Here is a 17,060-nt window from a genome sequence, read left to right as displayed (position 1 = left end):
TTCTTTGTAATTTTTTCTCACGGAAAATAATTTAAAACTATGCTATTCCTTAATGCCTTGTTCAGACTGACGGTAATTCGTTCTTTATTCGTTGTTCGACCCCAAATTACGATATAATTACTTCATTTCCCATACAAAATTTTGAGAACGAACAACGATTTGTGTACTTTGTTCAATTTAAATTACTCTCAGAACGACGATAAAATATGTCCCATCTCTAACAAATGAGAGAATTTATCGAAATAAATTAATTATGACAGGAAAAATATAAAATTTAAAATTTATTAAAAACCCAAAAATTTTTAGTAAAACTGCAAAAGCTGAATGAAAAGTAAACGGTTTAAGGACTAATAAACATTCAAATCATAGCAAATTTTCTATTTTCGTTTATTGCAGTTGCATTTCTTGTCCATCGTTTCAAATTCGCGTACAAATTTAAAAACAAAAATCAAATGCCTGCCAGAAAGTCTGTATACCAAAATGTTATTTTGACAGGCGTCTCTCTCGTTAATTTTGAAAATAGAAAAATATTTTTATTTGCTGAAAACACCAAAATTGTGAGAAAAAATAGAAAAGATGAATGAAAATAATGTAATTAAATATTAAATAGATATCTGAAAGAAGGACAAATAGTTTTTCAGTTCATATCAATTAATTTTACTCGTCTTTTGGATGAAACTTTCTTTAAAATCAGAAAATAAAAAGTATGAAAATATGAATCATGTTGCTATGAATTGTGTACCATGTCGTATGAACGGGTTAATTCGTGTACCTAATTATGAGAACGAACTACGTGATTCAAATTCTAGTATGAACATGGCATAAAAATCAATGCTTTCAAACGTGTAAAACTACTAGAATCACCCAATTCTGGAATATTATCGACTAATCGATAAAAATATTCCGTTTTTTTTGACATAAATACAGAAATAAAAAATTGGGGAAGGGACTAAAATCCGCAAGGCATTTTTATTCATGATTGCCCGAAAATAAAAACACTGTAACAACAATTTATTCCGGCTCCAATGTTGCAACACTTCAGATGACCTATCCACTTATTATCTTGCAATTAGCTTTCTCATGATTATTTACATTTTTGGTTAAATTTATCGAATGATTATTAATTAACATATATTCATTTACTTTAGATGTAGATCATCATAGAAAAGGATGTTAGTATTTTGTTTGTTCAGTTATTAAATTTCAACTCGTTTCACAATATAAAATGTTTAAAACTATATTACAAAAACGCCAAATTCCTTCACTTGACAGCAACATTAACAACACTTGTTTTTAATTTCCCACTCTCATTATTGCCCCCTCTACAAACAGAAATAAAATCAATTCGGAAGAGACTTGAGTAATGAAATGTATGAAGCTGTTTGTCTTGTTGTTTTTGGCGTTCATTTGCGGGGTTTCTTTTGTTCATAAAAACAAATGAGCGCGACTTTTGGGTAAATGAGTAATAAAATTGTCCCCATCCCAGTGCAAGTACGCATGAACATGAACGAACAGTCCGTAATGAAAAACAACAACAGCTGTGGCAGCAGAATGACAACAACGAACGACGACGCATCAACTCTTCTTGTAATGTAATGTACGCATGAGATAGATAGAGATATAGAGATACAATTCTACCGACGACGAGGACTATATGCAAATATTAATTAATTAAAAAGGAAAGAAAGAAGAGTGCTTTCACACCACCACCACACGAAGAGCAGCAGCAACCCAACCCCAAATTTTCCTAGATGGGGTGTGTGTATAATTATTTAAACAAATGACGATTTGAATGATTTTTTTTTAATTATTTAAGAAAAAGGGTTATTTTAAGAAATTTTAATTATTTAAAGTGGTAATTGTTTAATGTAGTAAGTTATTTAAATAATTATGGCTACATTTTAATGGATTTATAAATAGAGAATATATGGCGTAAGAAAAAATAATTAAATAGAGCAATATTTTATTTTAATAACTTTTAACACTTTTCCAATGACTTGTTAAAATTCACTTAATTAAAATAATTAAGAAAAATTGGCACAATTTTTTAATGTTTTATTTATTTTTGTTAATTGTTTTAATTCAAATTGTTTAATTATTTTTTGTCTTGATCTTGGATTTTGTTTTCATTAATGTTTTTCTTCTTAATTGTTTATTTAAATTTGTAGTAATTAATTTAAAACATTCACATTTACTTACTAGTCCTAGTTCAAATCCAAGAAATTATTGATATTTTTTTTCATTAAGTCCCAAAGAAGACAAAAAAAGAAAGCACAGAATGATGAAAAACACACAATTCACACCAACCGAGCAAGAGCTACTTCACACAAAAGCGACAGAGCGACGACACAGTTAAAAAAGATGTTGTTTTAATTGCGGCGAAAAATCTGTTACTGAGGACACAAATTTACCATCTGAAAGAAAAGGATTGGATTGTTGCAAGGTTGTTGTTCAGTAGTTAGTTCTCTGGGTGAGAACTCATTTCATTCTCGCGCGTTGTTGTTGCTGTTGTTGTTTTAGCTATGTGTGCTGCGGAGGAGAAACCTCTTAATGAATATGGCTTTTTTTCTGCTTCGGCTTCACATATGTATGCAAATTCTCATAAGGATATCGTCGTCGTCGAATGGGAATATGGTTAGGAGGGCAATGAGACAACAGCGACACCAACATCATCGTCGTCTCATCATCATCCATCTTCTGTGGGAGCGTAAAACAAAAACAAACAAATGAAACTCCTTCGCTAAGGCAAACAACAACAGCAACACCATCATTGAATGAGGGCTGGCTCTCTTTTGCACCTCACACACACACACACACTTACAGACAGAGTAAGGTGTTTGCTGTCGAGAATTAATTGCTAAAAAACGCCAAATTGTCGCGATACAACAGCAAAATCTCCTTGTCAACAGTGATGGCCTTTTTGATACAGTGATGGTACTGGAAAGTATCCCAAGGTGACAGATGTATATATCAGTATAGTATAGTATATTCGAAGTTTGCTGAAGTGGAATTGAAGTATCTGTAAATGACAAACTGGGGTTCTTGTCCAGCGGGCAAATTAGCTTCACAATAAACGAATTTATGGATGAAATATATTCGCTGAATCTTAAGAATATTATTATGCGAGTGGATGTTAGGTGGGCTTGGAGGGACTTGGGGATCTTGAATGAGGCCTCGGATACGTATACCTTTGATGATCCATCTGGTGTTAGCGACATTGACGGCTGCAAATGGGGCAGGCGTGAGATCTTAAACAGCTTAGTTGGAATATTTACGAATAGTGGGGAATTAGTGACTATAGTTTGATTGAGATTAGGTATTGAGGGTTTCCGGAATTAGGTGGAACGAAATGAAACGGGAACTGTGTCAGGGAGGCACCTATGCCATTTGAGGACTTCAGGGCACTGTAAGTAGATGACCATGTCAGCAGATTGAATGAGAGGCGGAATTAGGTGGAACGAAATGAAACGGGAACTGTGTCAGGGAGGCACCTATGCCATTTGAGGACTACAGGGCACTGTAAGTAGATGACCATGTCAGCAGATTGAATGAGAGGCGTCAATGACATACTGGCAGACGTCGTAAGGTGAAGCTAAGTAAAGTCGAATGGTGGATCCGTGAGTTTTGCGTCTCGGGAAGCGATCGAGGCAATCCAATTGGGAGGACCTGGCTAAGCATAATGCGGAGTTCCTTTCTGATCGTAAAATGACGGACGGTCTAGGAGTAAAGAAGGCAGTTGGAGGAGATTTATACATGACGATTTGGATGATTCCTGGGCAAAAGTGTCATACAGGCGTTGCGTATTAGCTCCATGACGATTGGACACATTGTTTCTAGGGTCGGAGACTCAACCATAACCTTGTAACGTTTTGAAATTGCTGACATTATCTGCCGGATTAGGAGTAGAAAATCGCCAGTTTCGACGGCATGACTGGAAGAATGCATAAATCCATCTGTTAAGGCCTAGGTACATACGCTGCCTTGCCTGCTTGCCTTGCTTGCTTCTGATAAAAAGAGAAAAGGGCAACCCAGTTCGAAAATTGCTCGGCCTTCTTCAGACCATGTTTATATTAAAGCCTTTTACAGGGTTAACCTTCTTAATGAAGATTTGTTTGACGTATGCGTAAATTAATTGACATTTGAAACCCAGTGGATTTGTTAAATCCGGTTATATATAAACGTACTATTATTCTTTTATTTTTATTATGTCAGAAATGAAGCAGGAAAGCAAGACAAGCAGGCAAGGCAGCGTATGTACCTAGGCCTTAAAGTCATGCCTTAGTATATTTATTTCGTTCTCAGTGGTTGCATTAACCATGGGTACTTCCCGCGTGCTGGGAAACAGGCTCGACTTGTAGTGCTTAAGTCGACTGATATGACTTTGCGTGGATTAGCGCTGGAGGGGAAGCTTAAATAGTGATACACCCAAAGTTTGCCTCCGCATCAGTCTGGTTTCATCGAGGGTGCAGGGGAGGTGGATACGTGGATGCATGTGCAGAATAGTTTATGCGGGTCAAGTGCCAAATATGTATGTAATTGGCATATTTGTTGGTGTTAAGGTATAGCCTGCCCGCTAAGTTGTCTGAGATCATGATTGGAAGAAGGGATTGTGTCATGGGATCCAGTGAGACGGTCTGAACAGAAGCGGATCGAGGCTGCCTTCAGGCATGACTGAATGGGTGTTGCGGTCGCAAGTGACAATACTGTGCTAATATCGTCCTCCCCACATTCGATTGGTGAATATAGCGTTAGTCAAGTACCTGGACATGACTAGAGGTGAGAAGATGAATTTGTGGCCACATTTTGATCGCTTGAAGGATAAGTTGACAGTTGTTGCTGGTATTGTCAGAAAGGTTTTGCGGACTGACTGGTGCTTCAGTAGGCGTTCTGTGCATTCCAAATGCGGTGTTGCCTGAGCAATGTATGAGGTACGTGTATTGCATCGAAGGGCGGCTCCCCAAATGGCAATTTTATGTACATTTACGTGATGTGGAGGAGCGTCGTGTTGTTCTTGTGGATGTCGTGGCAGTCACCTGTGAAAGTGGCTTCGTTAATTGTTTATGTTGCGCTGTACGTTTCCGGGGTATCAGAGGACCCTGTGCACTCCGTGAGTATATTCCTGCACCGCGAGTGTCAGGTCCTCCTGTGGGAGTATCACTGTGGCTGTGGTTTGGACCCAAATCGTGTGTAGTGTTTTGATTCAAATGTGAGTTGCATTATCTACCGGATGTCTGATCCACAGAAAGACAGGAGTGTTTGATGGGCTCTGCTTCTAATCAAGAATGCGATCACTTCTAAAAACGTGTGCTGTGGAGGAGTGTTGGTGCGGCGTCGTGTTGCTGTTGTGAACCGTTAGGGTGGTTTCGTTAATTGTTTATGTCATATTGTCTGTTGCCGCAGCCCCAGTGGGCGCATTGTGAACTCCGTGAATTTTAGGTGCCGCGGGTGTTAGGTGCTCTTAGATCTCTCTGGTCTGTCAGTTGGTAGCGTTGTGTGAGTATTTCCGTGGCTGTGGTTTGGACCCAAATCGCGGGTTGGATTTTTGGCTCAAATGCGAGTTGCCTTTACCCACAGAAAGGTTGGAATGTTTGGTGGGCTACGCTCCTAATCAAGGATGCGATCACGTATAAATACGTGTGAGCGTTCGAGAGAAAGCTCTAGTGCAACTACATCCACAACTGGTGCCTGGAAATCGGGAAGTTTGCGATTCTTGGTGTATAATACATGTTCAAGTCTCTTTGTTCCTTACCCCATAACCTCCTGTCTAGTTCCTTCCTTCCCAAATCCGAAGAAATAATTAAATTAATTTAATTTTTTATTAAATTAATTATTTATTATAAACAAATAATAATTCATTTTTTTATTTTATGATTGATTATACGCTTGTTCCAGAACTAAAAAGTTTTTACAATTTTTACCACTCTTACACATTTTACCCGAAAAGCGTTCCCGTACACAAAAAAGTTGTAAAATGTTCACTTCTCTTTAAACAAAAATGGCGCTGAATGACGCTCTCTTTAAAAACTTTTTACACGACAAATTTGAGCGAGAACAATGTTTGTGAGAACAATTTTTATGCAGTTCTCTCTTTTACGAGTTTTACTATTAAAAAGTAATGCTAAGTTTACATTTACGAAATCCACTCGATTTCATCTGTCAAATCCATAGGCTAAACGTCAAATGAAATCCAATGGATTTCAGATGAGATTTCATTTGACGTTTAAGCTATGGAATTGACAGATGAAATCGAGTGGATTTCGCAAATGTAAACTTAGCATTATAATTGCACAACTTCTATGTATTAGCTTTGTTCCTTTACTTTTTTAATGGTAAGGGTGGTAAAAGAGAAATGTCTCAAAATTGGTCAAAATTTCTCTCTCATGAACATTTTTAACAGAAAAGTAAAGGAACGGAAAAAATGGTGGATCTGGCAGCAATGTCAAAAAGGAACAAAAAAAATCAATTTTCGTCTTTTATTTTACAGTTTTTAATTTAGTTTTGTCAGCGTTCGACTTTTTCTTCTGTTTTTCGTCCAGTTTCGTCGTTAATCGTCAAACAAAGGTCGAGAAATCAGTACTGCCATTTTTTACTCTCACTCTCTTAAAAATTGCTTCCAGTTTTGCCACTTTTCGGGGTTAAGGAACGCTTTGCAGGTTAAAAACGGTAACAAATGGTAAAAATGGTAACCTCAGGTAAGTAAAGGAACACAGCTATTATTTTCTAATTGAAATCAGCTGTTTTTATTACTGTACTAAAAATGGTACAGTACCTTTTCCAACACTAATGAGAGACTCAATTGTCAGATTCCAACAACGACGAGGAGTGTAGAGAAAACAATTCATTAACCTTCATCCCTATTCATTAAACAACATTCGGGGATTTTGGTGGAGTTAAAAGTGAGCCTGCTGCAACTGCTGCAAAAATATAACAAATATTTAAATTAAGTGGCCAAAATAACAACAAAACTCATTAAAACGTTAAAAATCTATGTAATTATTGTTATTATATTTAGTTATAGTTATTGACGTTGAAAATCCAAACAAAAAACAAGTGGAACAGAGGCAAACAAAAACATTGATATTGGGTATGTTCAGTGTGACAGCATTTTCTCTGGTGTTTTATTTTTCGAGTACCAATTGAAAGTGCACAAGAGTGAGTGAAACAAATATAGTTGTCAAATGAGAGAAGTCTAATTGGGAACAATTTCAATTTGAATTTCTCTCTTCTCTTTTCATTCGGTTCGCACGTAGTAGTGTTCTGTTTCTACGTTGAAAATATTCAGTGCTTTTGAAGCGCCGTGTCTATTAGAAAAGAAGAAATAAAATATTAAAATAAATTTGAGAAAGTATTGTGAAAATTGGGACAAATTCATAAGAATTTGTTGAAAATATTGATAACAACGATTCGAAACAACAATTGATTAAAAGAATATCAAATAAAAGTGCAAGAAAAACGCAGAAAAATTAACTATTGCTAGTGTTCTGTTTTTTCGATTGTGTGTTGTGGTGTGTGTATTAGAAGAAAAAAATAAACGAAGAAAAAACTGAAAAAACTTGTGGTACGTTTAATGAAAACGTCGTCTAAACAGGAAAAAAACTAACAAAACAAGATAATCATTAATAGTTTTATAATTTTTTCCATGAGGGAAACATAAATCTTTTTAAGATAAATCAACGTTTCCTTTTATTTGATAATTTATGGGTTTTATTTTCCTCTGCCAATTGTGTCTTGTAAATTGTTTTTAATTTTGTAGCTGAAGAATTTTTTCTCGTTGGTGTCATAAAAAATGCCTCAAAATCGGCGTTGTTTGACCACTTTTTTCGATGGTGAAGAAAAATTTAAGCGGTATTTTTCAAGCTATGTGCGGCCAAAGATTTACATACTTTCCATAGTTTGGATAATTAAAGTATATTTTCCAGCAAAAATCAATACATTTTTGGTATACTAGGAGGCTCCTTTAAGCAAGTCCCAACCATTCCACCTTTTTGTTGTTTTATTAATGCACCTTATCTCGCCCTATTTTTTCATGGTGTAGAAAAAAGCGCCCTTTTTCATGTATCTTCCTCATCATTTCCTTCTTTTGTACACATTTTCCCACTTTTTTCTTATTTTTCTAAGCCAGCGCTCAGCTTGTCACAGTAAACGATAATTTCTTTCATCCACCACCCTCTAGTTCTGCACCTTATACTTCGTCAGTTGTTTTTATAACGTCTTTTGACATGTTTTGTTACTTCTCCTTGCCTGATTCCCAGTGCACTCGCTGGATTTTGCTCCATTGTATACCTACCAACATGTTCATCCTCCCTCACAATATAGCAAGTCAAGTAGTACGTTCGTTCTTCGTAAGCATGTTTGTGTTTACTGCTTACGTCTGTCTTTTTTACATTTTTTCTTATTGTAGTTTATTAATGTTCTTCTTTTTCTATTTATGTTCTGTGTATTTTTGTTTTACTGATTTTCTTCTATTTTTGCCTTATCCATTTCTTCCTATTAGCTATTTCTTCCTATTAGTTTATATTTTGTTTTGTGTTTTTGTTTGCATTCCATCTTCATCTTCTTCACATTGTTTTAATGTTTGTTTGTGTTATGTCAGCATTTTTGTTTACAAATAAAACCCCAAGAAATGTGCTTTGTTTTGATGTCTGTTGTTGTACTTTTAAAACGCCATAAAGACACCATAAATAGAACGGCAAAATACAACAAATTGCAAATTTAAAACAAATTATTTTTCAGTTTGATAATTGACAAATAAATCATATGTTTTATGCAGTTGAGAGCATCTCACAGAGAGAACACGACTTTGACGGCGTCAAAATTTACCTTTAACGGAAAAGGTAATAAAATTCTATAATTCTTGGCTTAAATGTCGTTTAGTGGCACCTCTCGGATCGGGCTGAAATATTTACAGTAGATAGCCCTTGGCATCCTGAATACAACGATATATAATTTTCCGGGGGAAGTCCATACTTCCCGAGATATGGGACTTGACATTTTACAATTCTAACGTGGGCAATATGGGTATCGTTTTAAAACTTATGGAGAGTACTTTTATGCACGCGACCTATTTTTACACCTGTTTAACAGGAGAATGTATTAAACTCCTGGTCAAAGCCGGCTAGTTAGGAAACTTTCAATTTAAAAGAAATTTTTGTTCACGTAGCCCACTTTTGGAAATATGAACTTTCTCCCGGATAGCTATATATCGTTGTATTCAGGGTGCCAAGGGCTATCTACTGTTAAAATTTCAGCCCGATCCGAGAGGTGCCCATAAACAACCTTAAGATGTTAAAGTACGAAAGAGCCATATCTCGGGAAGTGTGGACTTCCCCCCGGAAAATTATATATCGTTGGGATCAGGGTCCCAAGGGCTACCTATGGTAAAAATTTCGGACCGATCCAAGAGGTGCCCCTAAACGACAATTGTTCCTAATTCTTCAACAAAAATAGGAACTTATCAAGTTTAGCTACCGTTACCGGAAAATAATTTTTTAATTGTATTTTTTTTTAAGTAGCCGGTCTTTGGCCGGGGATTTGAGACTTTCTCCTATGGACAGGAGCAAATCTAAGGTACGAAAACAAAATATCTCTTATTTTTTTAATTTTTCTCGAACACAGAAACAAGGAATTTCAGATGGCTATATCTCGGGAACTATACATTTCCCGGAAAAAAATATATATCGTTGAAATCAGTACAAAAACACTAGCCGTGGCAACGTTTTTAATTTTTTTCTGAGAACGGTAGCTAAACCTAATATAACTAATATAAGCCCAAAAATAATTGTTTTTATAAAGGGATTTTCCACTTCATATTCGAACAGGTGGGGCTGGATTCTTGTTCTATGAAAATTTGAAATGAAAAATAGTCTTGTGCCAGACTATGAAAATTTTCATGAAAATGTTTTGAGCTTATGGGTAAGAAGGGAGAAAGAGAGCTCCTTCACCTCCCCCCTCTCCTGAAAGCTAAATTATTTTCATCAGGGGTGCCAAGTTGGTGGTTTTCCCGCTACATGTGGTGATTTTTAACGTACAAAAACCACTGTTTAAGCAGGAATGTCGACTGTTTCAAGGTAAAAATCGCTACAAACCTATGGTGCGTATGTGGCTGTAGCGATTTTTGCCTTAAAAACAGTTGGCATCCCTGATTTTCATGTTTTATTTTCAGTGTCTGGCACTAGAGTTATTTCCTTTATAATTTTTTTCATTTGACAGTTTTCTCCTTTATAAAAGTTTTCATTTCACATTTTCATAGAAACAGAATTGAGCCCCTGGTGTGATACCACTACCTTGGTAATTGTGCCGTGGAATTGTTGTAAGAAAACGTATGTTGTTGTTGTTGTAACAGTGTTTATTATATGATTGTATGTTCGTTCTTCTGTTCAATCTGGCTCTGGGTCTATCTCCAGTTCCAGGAAAATGGCTGCTTCGATGGGATGTAACCACACATCCACTAGAGTTAGATGAGTAGGTTTGGCGGGGCAAGTGAAAAGGTGCTTTGTGTCGTGCGGGCCCATGCCGCATACTGGGCATATGTCTTGCACGGCGCGATCGATTTCCGCCCAATACGAATTTAGGCGACTGCAATATACTGAGCGTAGTTGATCCCAAAATACTCTGGTTTGTCGTGGCAGCTGACGCTCCTCAGCTGCGATAGATGGGGGATGTATTTCGAGGAATTTATTTACACTATAATTGCTTAAGGCCTTGGCAACTGCATCCGTGTGAATGCTATTTAAACCTGCTTGATATGCTTGTTGATCTATGGGTTCTCTTCTGTATCGTTGGACCTCTCCATCTAGAGCATGGATATTCTTCCTGATCTGCCTGTATGTGTCGGCCCTAACCACAAGAGGGTGATAGGGATGGCTCACGCGGTAACATCAAAGCAGGTACTGCAACGAAAGCATCTCATTGTGTTGCTTTACGGGAAGAATCTTTGCCTCCTCATGTAGATGGTCCACTGAAGATTTGAGGAGGCACCCTGTTGCTGTTCTCAGGGCGGCATTCTGGCAAGTTTGAATCTTTTTCCAATTTGTATCACATAATCTCGGGGACCAGACTGGCGCCGCATAGCTTACCACAGACCTACCTATCGCGTTATATGTGGTCAACAAGGTTTCTTTATCTGCACCCCAAGTGCAGCCGGCTAGGGACTTGAGGACCTTGTTCCTGCTTTTCAGTTTGTCGCAGATAGCTGTGGCGTGTGCACATGACCTGAATGTAGGGTCGAATGTGACCCCTAAAATTTTGGGGCAGTTTGTGGTCGGAATTCTGCTAACGTCGACCATGACATTCAACTATCGCCCAAACTGCGCTGTCCATGTGATGAACAGAGTGGCTATAGATTTTGTGGCGGAAATCTGCATATTCCTCGAGTGGAAAAAGGTGCTAAGATCAGTTAAATAGGTGTTCAATCTCTCACAGATGTCATCAGGGAAGGTACCTTACGCCAGGATCGTGCAATAATCATCCGCATACGTTACGATATCGATGCCGTCTGGAGGGGGCGGAATATAGGAGAGGTAGAGGTTAAACAGTTCCGGAGATATTACCCCACCTTGGGGAACTCCCTGTTTCACTCTACGGGGTTTGGACTTCTTGTTCCTGAATTCCACGTATGACTGGCGTCCACACATATAATTGACTATCCAACGTTTCAAACTTGACCGGAGGCTGGTCTGCTCAATGTCCTCAAACAGTGTGGAGTGCCTGACTGTATCAAAAGCTTTTGAAAGCTTTTGTACGATTCACTTTTGCTGGCATCCTTGCCGGGCTTCCGTAGTGGTGGGACCACTCTGCCCATTTTCCAGACTTCGGGAACAATGAGGGTGGCTAGCGAGAACTTGAGAACTTTAGTGAGATACTCCACTCCCGGCTCATCCAGCTGCTTCAGCATTACCATGGAGATTTCATCAGGGTCCAACGCTTTGGATGATTTAGCGTTCCTGATGGCATTGGCAACATCATCCATTGCAAACTGTGGTGGTTCATCCTCTTCACCCTGTAACTCTCTGGGTGCTCGACAAACTGTCGATTGAAATAACTTGCGCACCTCTTCGGGTCAGTCAACGTAACGTCGCCAAATGTGACTGAGGTCCTATCTTCCCTTCTTCCAGGGTTCGAGAGTGATTTAACCGTAGCCCACAATTCACCTATACCGGCTTCAATGTTGCAACTCTTCAGATGATTTAACCACTTGTTCCGCTTATGCTCGCCGACCAGCCTGTTAACTTCCAGTGTCAGCTCCCTGACTCTGGGGTCACTGGGGTTGGCACGACGAAGCTCATCACGCTCATTTGCTAATCCCGTCGACTCTACTGGGAAATATGGTCTTACTTCGGGTATTCGACCAGCAGGGATATGGCGAGCGGCTGCAGCAGTGATGATGTCCCGGAACGTCCTTTCCGCTACCCGAACATCAGAAGGTTTGGGCAATTCTCTGAAGCGGTGATTGGTGAACTCTCTGAAACTCGGCCAATCAGCTTTTTTATGATTGACGAACGTGCGGCGTTCAGAGGTGATGAAGTCGGGTGGTCTGCTAATGTAGACAATTATGGGAGAGATGGTCTGATCCAAGGGAAATGACGGGTTGTCAGGTAACGTAATTTGTCAGACCAGGTGACACGATGGCGAACTGTGACACTCTCTCTCTCTCTTTAATTCTGGTAGGGGCGTCCTCATTGACCCTGCAAAACGTAGAGCTATCAATCTGCTCAGCCAGCGCTGTACCTCTCTGGTCGTTTCCGAGGGCCGAATGCCACATCTCATGATGCGCATTAAAATCCCCCAGGACCAGACGATTATGACCTTCCAAAAGCGGGCTAATGTCGGGCTAGTAATCCGAGATATAGCTATTTCTCGGCGGGATGTATACGTTCAGCAACTCTATATCGGCAGTTCCACACCTGATTGCTACCCCCATATATTCTATGTACGGGTCATTAGAGACAGGCTCAAGCGAGATAGGTGTGTATTGGACAGACTGGTGCAACAGGAAAGCTAATCCCCCACCTACACTTCTGGTGCGATCCTTCCTTAGCACATTGTAACCATCACAATGCTCTAAGCTGGGTTGTCGTTCAGCTTGGTTTCTTGCACCACCGCAACCTTGATATTCCTCCGACTCATGAAATCAGCTATTTCCTCGATCTTACCTCGGAGTCCTCTGCAATTAAATTGCAATAAGGATGCATTGTTCGGGATTGGGACAACAACGGCTGGTGTTAAAGGCTGCGTGTGCGGTTGTTGTCGAGGGGACTGCGGGGGAGTTTCGTTATCAGACGACGAGGGAGTCTCGTAATCCGACGACGACTCACTGCGGACTGTGCTCACACAGCATGCAGCAACATACTCCCTGTCACGTGGACAAGTCCAGAACAATCCCTTAGATGCACCCACACCTGGCATCTATTGCATCTCACCGAAGGCTGGATGTGGGTGAAGATGCGGATGTGACAAACCGAGCAAAAATATATTGGTCCTGGGTTTTCCTCCGTCCCGGCACGGACCAAAATAATTCGGAGCAGGCATTCCGGGATATGCTGCTCACCGCACAGAAAAAACGAAACAAATACGAACATGTACACACTGAGGTGGCAGCCGCTGGCCGGAACATTGGTTTTGTGTTGTTCCGGGTCAATCCGGTACGAAAGAACACGCTGCCGTGGTATTGCTTTGGCAATCATTGTTGTTGTTGTTGCAACAGTGTTTTATTATTATGTTTGTATGTTCGTTCTCCTGTTCAATCTGGCTCTGGGTCTATCTCCAGTTCTAGGAAAGTGGCTACTTCGATGGGATGTAACCACAGATCCACTGGAGTTAGATGAGTAGGTTTGGCGGGGCAGTTAAATAGGTGCTTAGTATCGTGCGGGCCCATGCCGCATACTGGGCAGATGTCTTGCACGGTGCGATCAATTCCCGCCCAATAGGAATTTAGGCGACTGCAATATCCGGAGCGTAATTGAGCCAAAACTACTCTGGTTTGTTGTTGTTGTAACATTGTTTTATTACAACAATGTTTGTATGTTCGTTCTCCCAATCCAACGACAGCGGATTCTCTGTACCGGATTGACCCGGGATCACACAACATCAGCGTTCCGGCCAGCGGCTGCCACCTCAGTGTACATGTGTTTGTACTCTGGTTTGTTGTGGCAGCTGACGTACTTCAGCTGCGATAAATGGGGGCTTATGGCCTTGGCAACTGTGTCCGTGTGAATGCTGTTCAAACCTGCCTGATATGCCTGTTGATCTAAAGGTTCTCTCCTATATTGCTGGACCTCCGTCTCTAGAGCATGAATATCCTTCTTGATATGCCTGGGTGTATCGGTGGCCAGCAGATGGTGATTGGGATGGCTCTCACGGTAACAAACGAACAAGTACTGCGACGATAGCATCTCATTATGTGGTCATACTGGAAGAATCTTTGCCTCCTCATGTAGATGGTCCACTGTAGATTTGAGGAGGCACCCTGTTGCTGTTCTTAGGGCGGCGTTCTAACAAATTTGAATCTTATCCCACTACTGCGTGTCACACAAATTCGGGGACCAAACTGGCAATCATTGTCGGCCAGCCCATGTAATGCCGCGGTGTAAATATTAAAGAGAAGCGGACTTAGGCAATTTCCTTGCGCAATTCCTCCACTAACAGTAACCCCCCTCCTATTATTCATGCACAGGTTCCTCCGGCTCATGACGTTAATAATCCAAGCCACAGTATGGCCGTTGACTTGCATATTTTCCAATTTATGGTGTAGAACTAATAGATCCACACAGTCGTATGCTTTCTTCACGTCAACGCAAAAGCCAAGTACGTGCTTGCCCGTAGCCTTCATTGATCAGGTCGTTGATACACATTGATATGGGGTTTCCTGGTCTGAAAGCATACGATCTTGCTGGTAATAGATAATTACCCTCCACATGTTCTTGCAAGCTGTTCTCAACTAGCGCTTCTAGGCAATTTAAGGGAACACTTAGCATGGAGATCTGCCTATTGGAGATATCCGTGGGATTCTTGTCTCTCTTCGGGATTGGGCATATTTTGATATCCCTCCAACCTTCTGGAATCTCTCCTTTGTTCCATATCTCATATAACATCTTGAAGAAGACAAATCTTATCTAGCCCAGGTGCTGACGCGGTACGTCTGGACTTAATGAATGCTTGAAAATCCTCGAAAGTAAAAGATGGCGGTAAGCTAGAACTTTAAATCGGCATCGACAGCTGAACATTATAAAGTATTCGAAGGTATACACTACTCTGATCCTCATCCCAGGAGTGGTTACTCGGCTTGTTCTGTTTATATTTTCTAACATTCTTTATTATCCTCCAGAATTCCTTCCCCGACGTCGTTGACGATAACTATCGCATAACATCATCAAAGTTCTGTATCTTGCGCCGTTTAATATCCTCCTTGAAGGCATCCTCCGTCTCCTGAAAAGCCAACAGATCCTCAAACTTTTTGGTTTTGCTGTATTTTTTCCTTGTTGCATTTCTGCATCTAAAAAGCCTAGATGTCTCCTCGCTCCACCAGGCTTTAGTCACATATTTATTGTCCGCTGGGATAGTTATGGTCTTATTCTTGATTATGGAGCTTAGTTTATTATTGAAGTCGTCCCCTATGTTGTGGCCAACATTCATTTTGCCGACTTCACTGATAACCGCTTTCCGAAACACTTTGGTAACAGCTCTAGGAGGGTCTGGAGAGACAATATCTATTGTAATCGGATGGTGATTGCTATTCGTTAGTTTATAGTCAGCCACACTCCATACTGGACTGCAGTCCAAATTCTTTGAGAAGGCTAGATCAAGTACAGATCGATGGGGGTCACCTAGGAAGAAGGTTGGACTACCATCATTTATGCACTAAAAATCGTTACGAATTGCGGCCTCTAATAGGAGACGACCCTGGTGATCTGTATTAGTGACGCACCACAAGGTCTAGTGGGCATTAAAATCTCCCGCGAGGATAACTGGAGATGTGTTATTCTCAAAGAAGTCTAAGATGTAGTCTACCGCCGCCTTATAGACACCTCTAGCTGTATTTGAAGGAATATACACCACCACAAAAATAATTTTTTTCCTTAAATTTACCGCGCGAATGCCCATATTCTCCATATTCTCGAACAGCTAGCCTTGATTGAAGATATTGAAAGCGTTTGATAGATCAAGAGTCACAATGGCTGTTCGGTCGCACGGCCTATCCTGGTTCAGTCCACGACCGATATGTGTGGATATGTGTATTTTCCGGAATCCATGCTGATATTGGGCAACTGGGAATCCGCATCTAATAATGGGATTAGTTGTTCTTCAGCAGAGGCCAATCGTACAAGCTGGTTTCCTTCCTGTCACCAGTTGCGAAAATTCTCTATACAGGCACGGGCCAAAAGAGCTCGAAGCAGACAGTCCGGGATATATTGGTGGGTTCTATGGTTTCTGTGTGTTCAGAAGATGAGGCCATTTTATCCTTTTGTTATTCTTCCACATAAGGTTCCTTTGCAGAAAACAAAATCTTATCAAAATATGGAAAATTTTAACAAATCCCAATTTTTATTCTCTTCATTTCAGCGAACGCCCTGCCCTCAAAGCGCCAATCTCTCCAATAATCATCATTTAAATTAATACACATACACAATTTTTTCTTGTCCCTTGGGTGATGAAGCATTACCGCAAACATAGATTCACGCAAGCGTAAAAGGTTTTTACAGACCACAATGAAGGAGATGGTCGGAGGATGTTGTGTTTGTTCTGATGAGCGTGGATGGCCCGAAAATCCACTTGTATATTGTGATGGACAAAATTGTACAGTTGCTGTACATCAGGCATGTTATGGTATTGTTACCGTGCCCACTGGTCCATGGTTTTGTCGTAAATGTGAAAGTCAAGAGAGATCAACGCGGGTGCGTTGTGAGTTGTGTCCCTCGCGGGATGGTGCTTTAAAGAAAACCGATAATCAAGGTTGGGCACATGTGGTCTGTGCCCTATACATACCGGAGGTGCGTTTTGGTAATGTTACCACAATGGAGCCGATTATACTGCAGTTAATACCTCAGGAGAGGTATGGGAAAAGT

General features: G+C 40.1%; 2 protein-coding genes across 18 annotated transcripts in view; one reads left to right on the top strand and one right to left on the bottom strand.

The window, feature by feature from the left end:
* Positions 1-2,927, bottom strand: part of LOC141400588 (secernin-2) — a 32,840-nt gene extending 29,913 nt beyond the window's left edge. Inside the window, exons 1-2 of one of the 2 annotated variants that reach the window (XM_073979873.1) lie at positions 2,822-2,927; positions 2,200-2,414 (exon numbers count right to left, since the gene is read on the bottom strand). The gene's annotated coding sequence lies outside the window, so the exon portion shown is untranslated. Of the gene's footprint in view, positions 1-2,199; positions 2,559-2,821 lie in introns of those variants that run through there. The other variant, XM_073979863.1, reaches the window with a different exon arrangement.
* A 3,882-nt stretch (positions 2,928-6,809) lies between these two features.
* Positions 6,810-17,060, top strand: part of Alh (coiled coil domain containing protein Alhambra) — a 101,155-nt gene continuing 90,904 nt past the window's right edge. For 10 of the 16 annotated variants that reach the window (XM_073979789.1, XM_073979719.1, XM_073979759.1 and 7 more), the window contains exons 1-2: positions 6,857-7,558; positions 16,558-17,058. In XM_073979789.1, coding sequence (XP_073835890.1) covers positions 16,704-17,058 — 355 coding nt within the window. In that variant the 5' untranslated portion in view covers positions 6,857-7,558; positions 16,558-16,703. Of the gene's footprint in view, positions 7,559-16,557; positions 17,059-17,060 lie in introns of all 16 variants that reach the window. The other 6 variants (XM_073979748.1, XM_073979800.1, XM_073979726.1 and 3 more) reach the window with 4 other exon arrangements.

Source organism: Musca autumnalis, unplaced genomic scaffold (genome assembly GCF_047663935.1).
Source record: "Musca autumnalis isolate F117 unplaced genomic scaffold, ASM4766393v1 scaffold_1, whole genome shotgun sequence".
Taxonomy (NCBI): domain Eukaryota; kingdom Metazoa; phylum Arthropoda; class Insecta; order Diptera; family Muscidae; genus Musca; species Musca autumnalis.
Note: the sequence above shows the minus strand (reverse complement) of the source record. Positions and strands in the feature narration are given on the sequence as shown.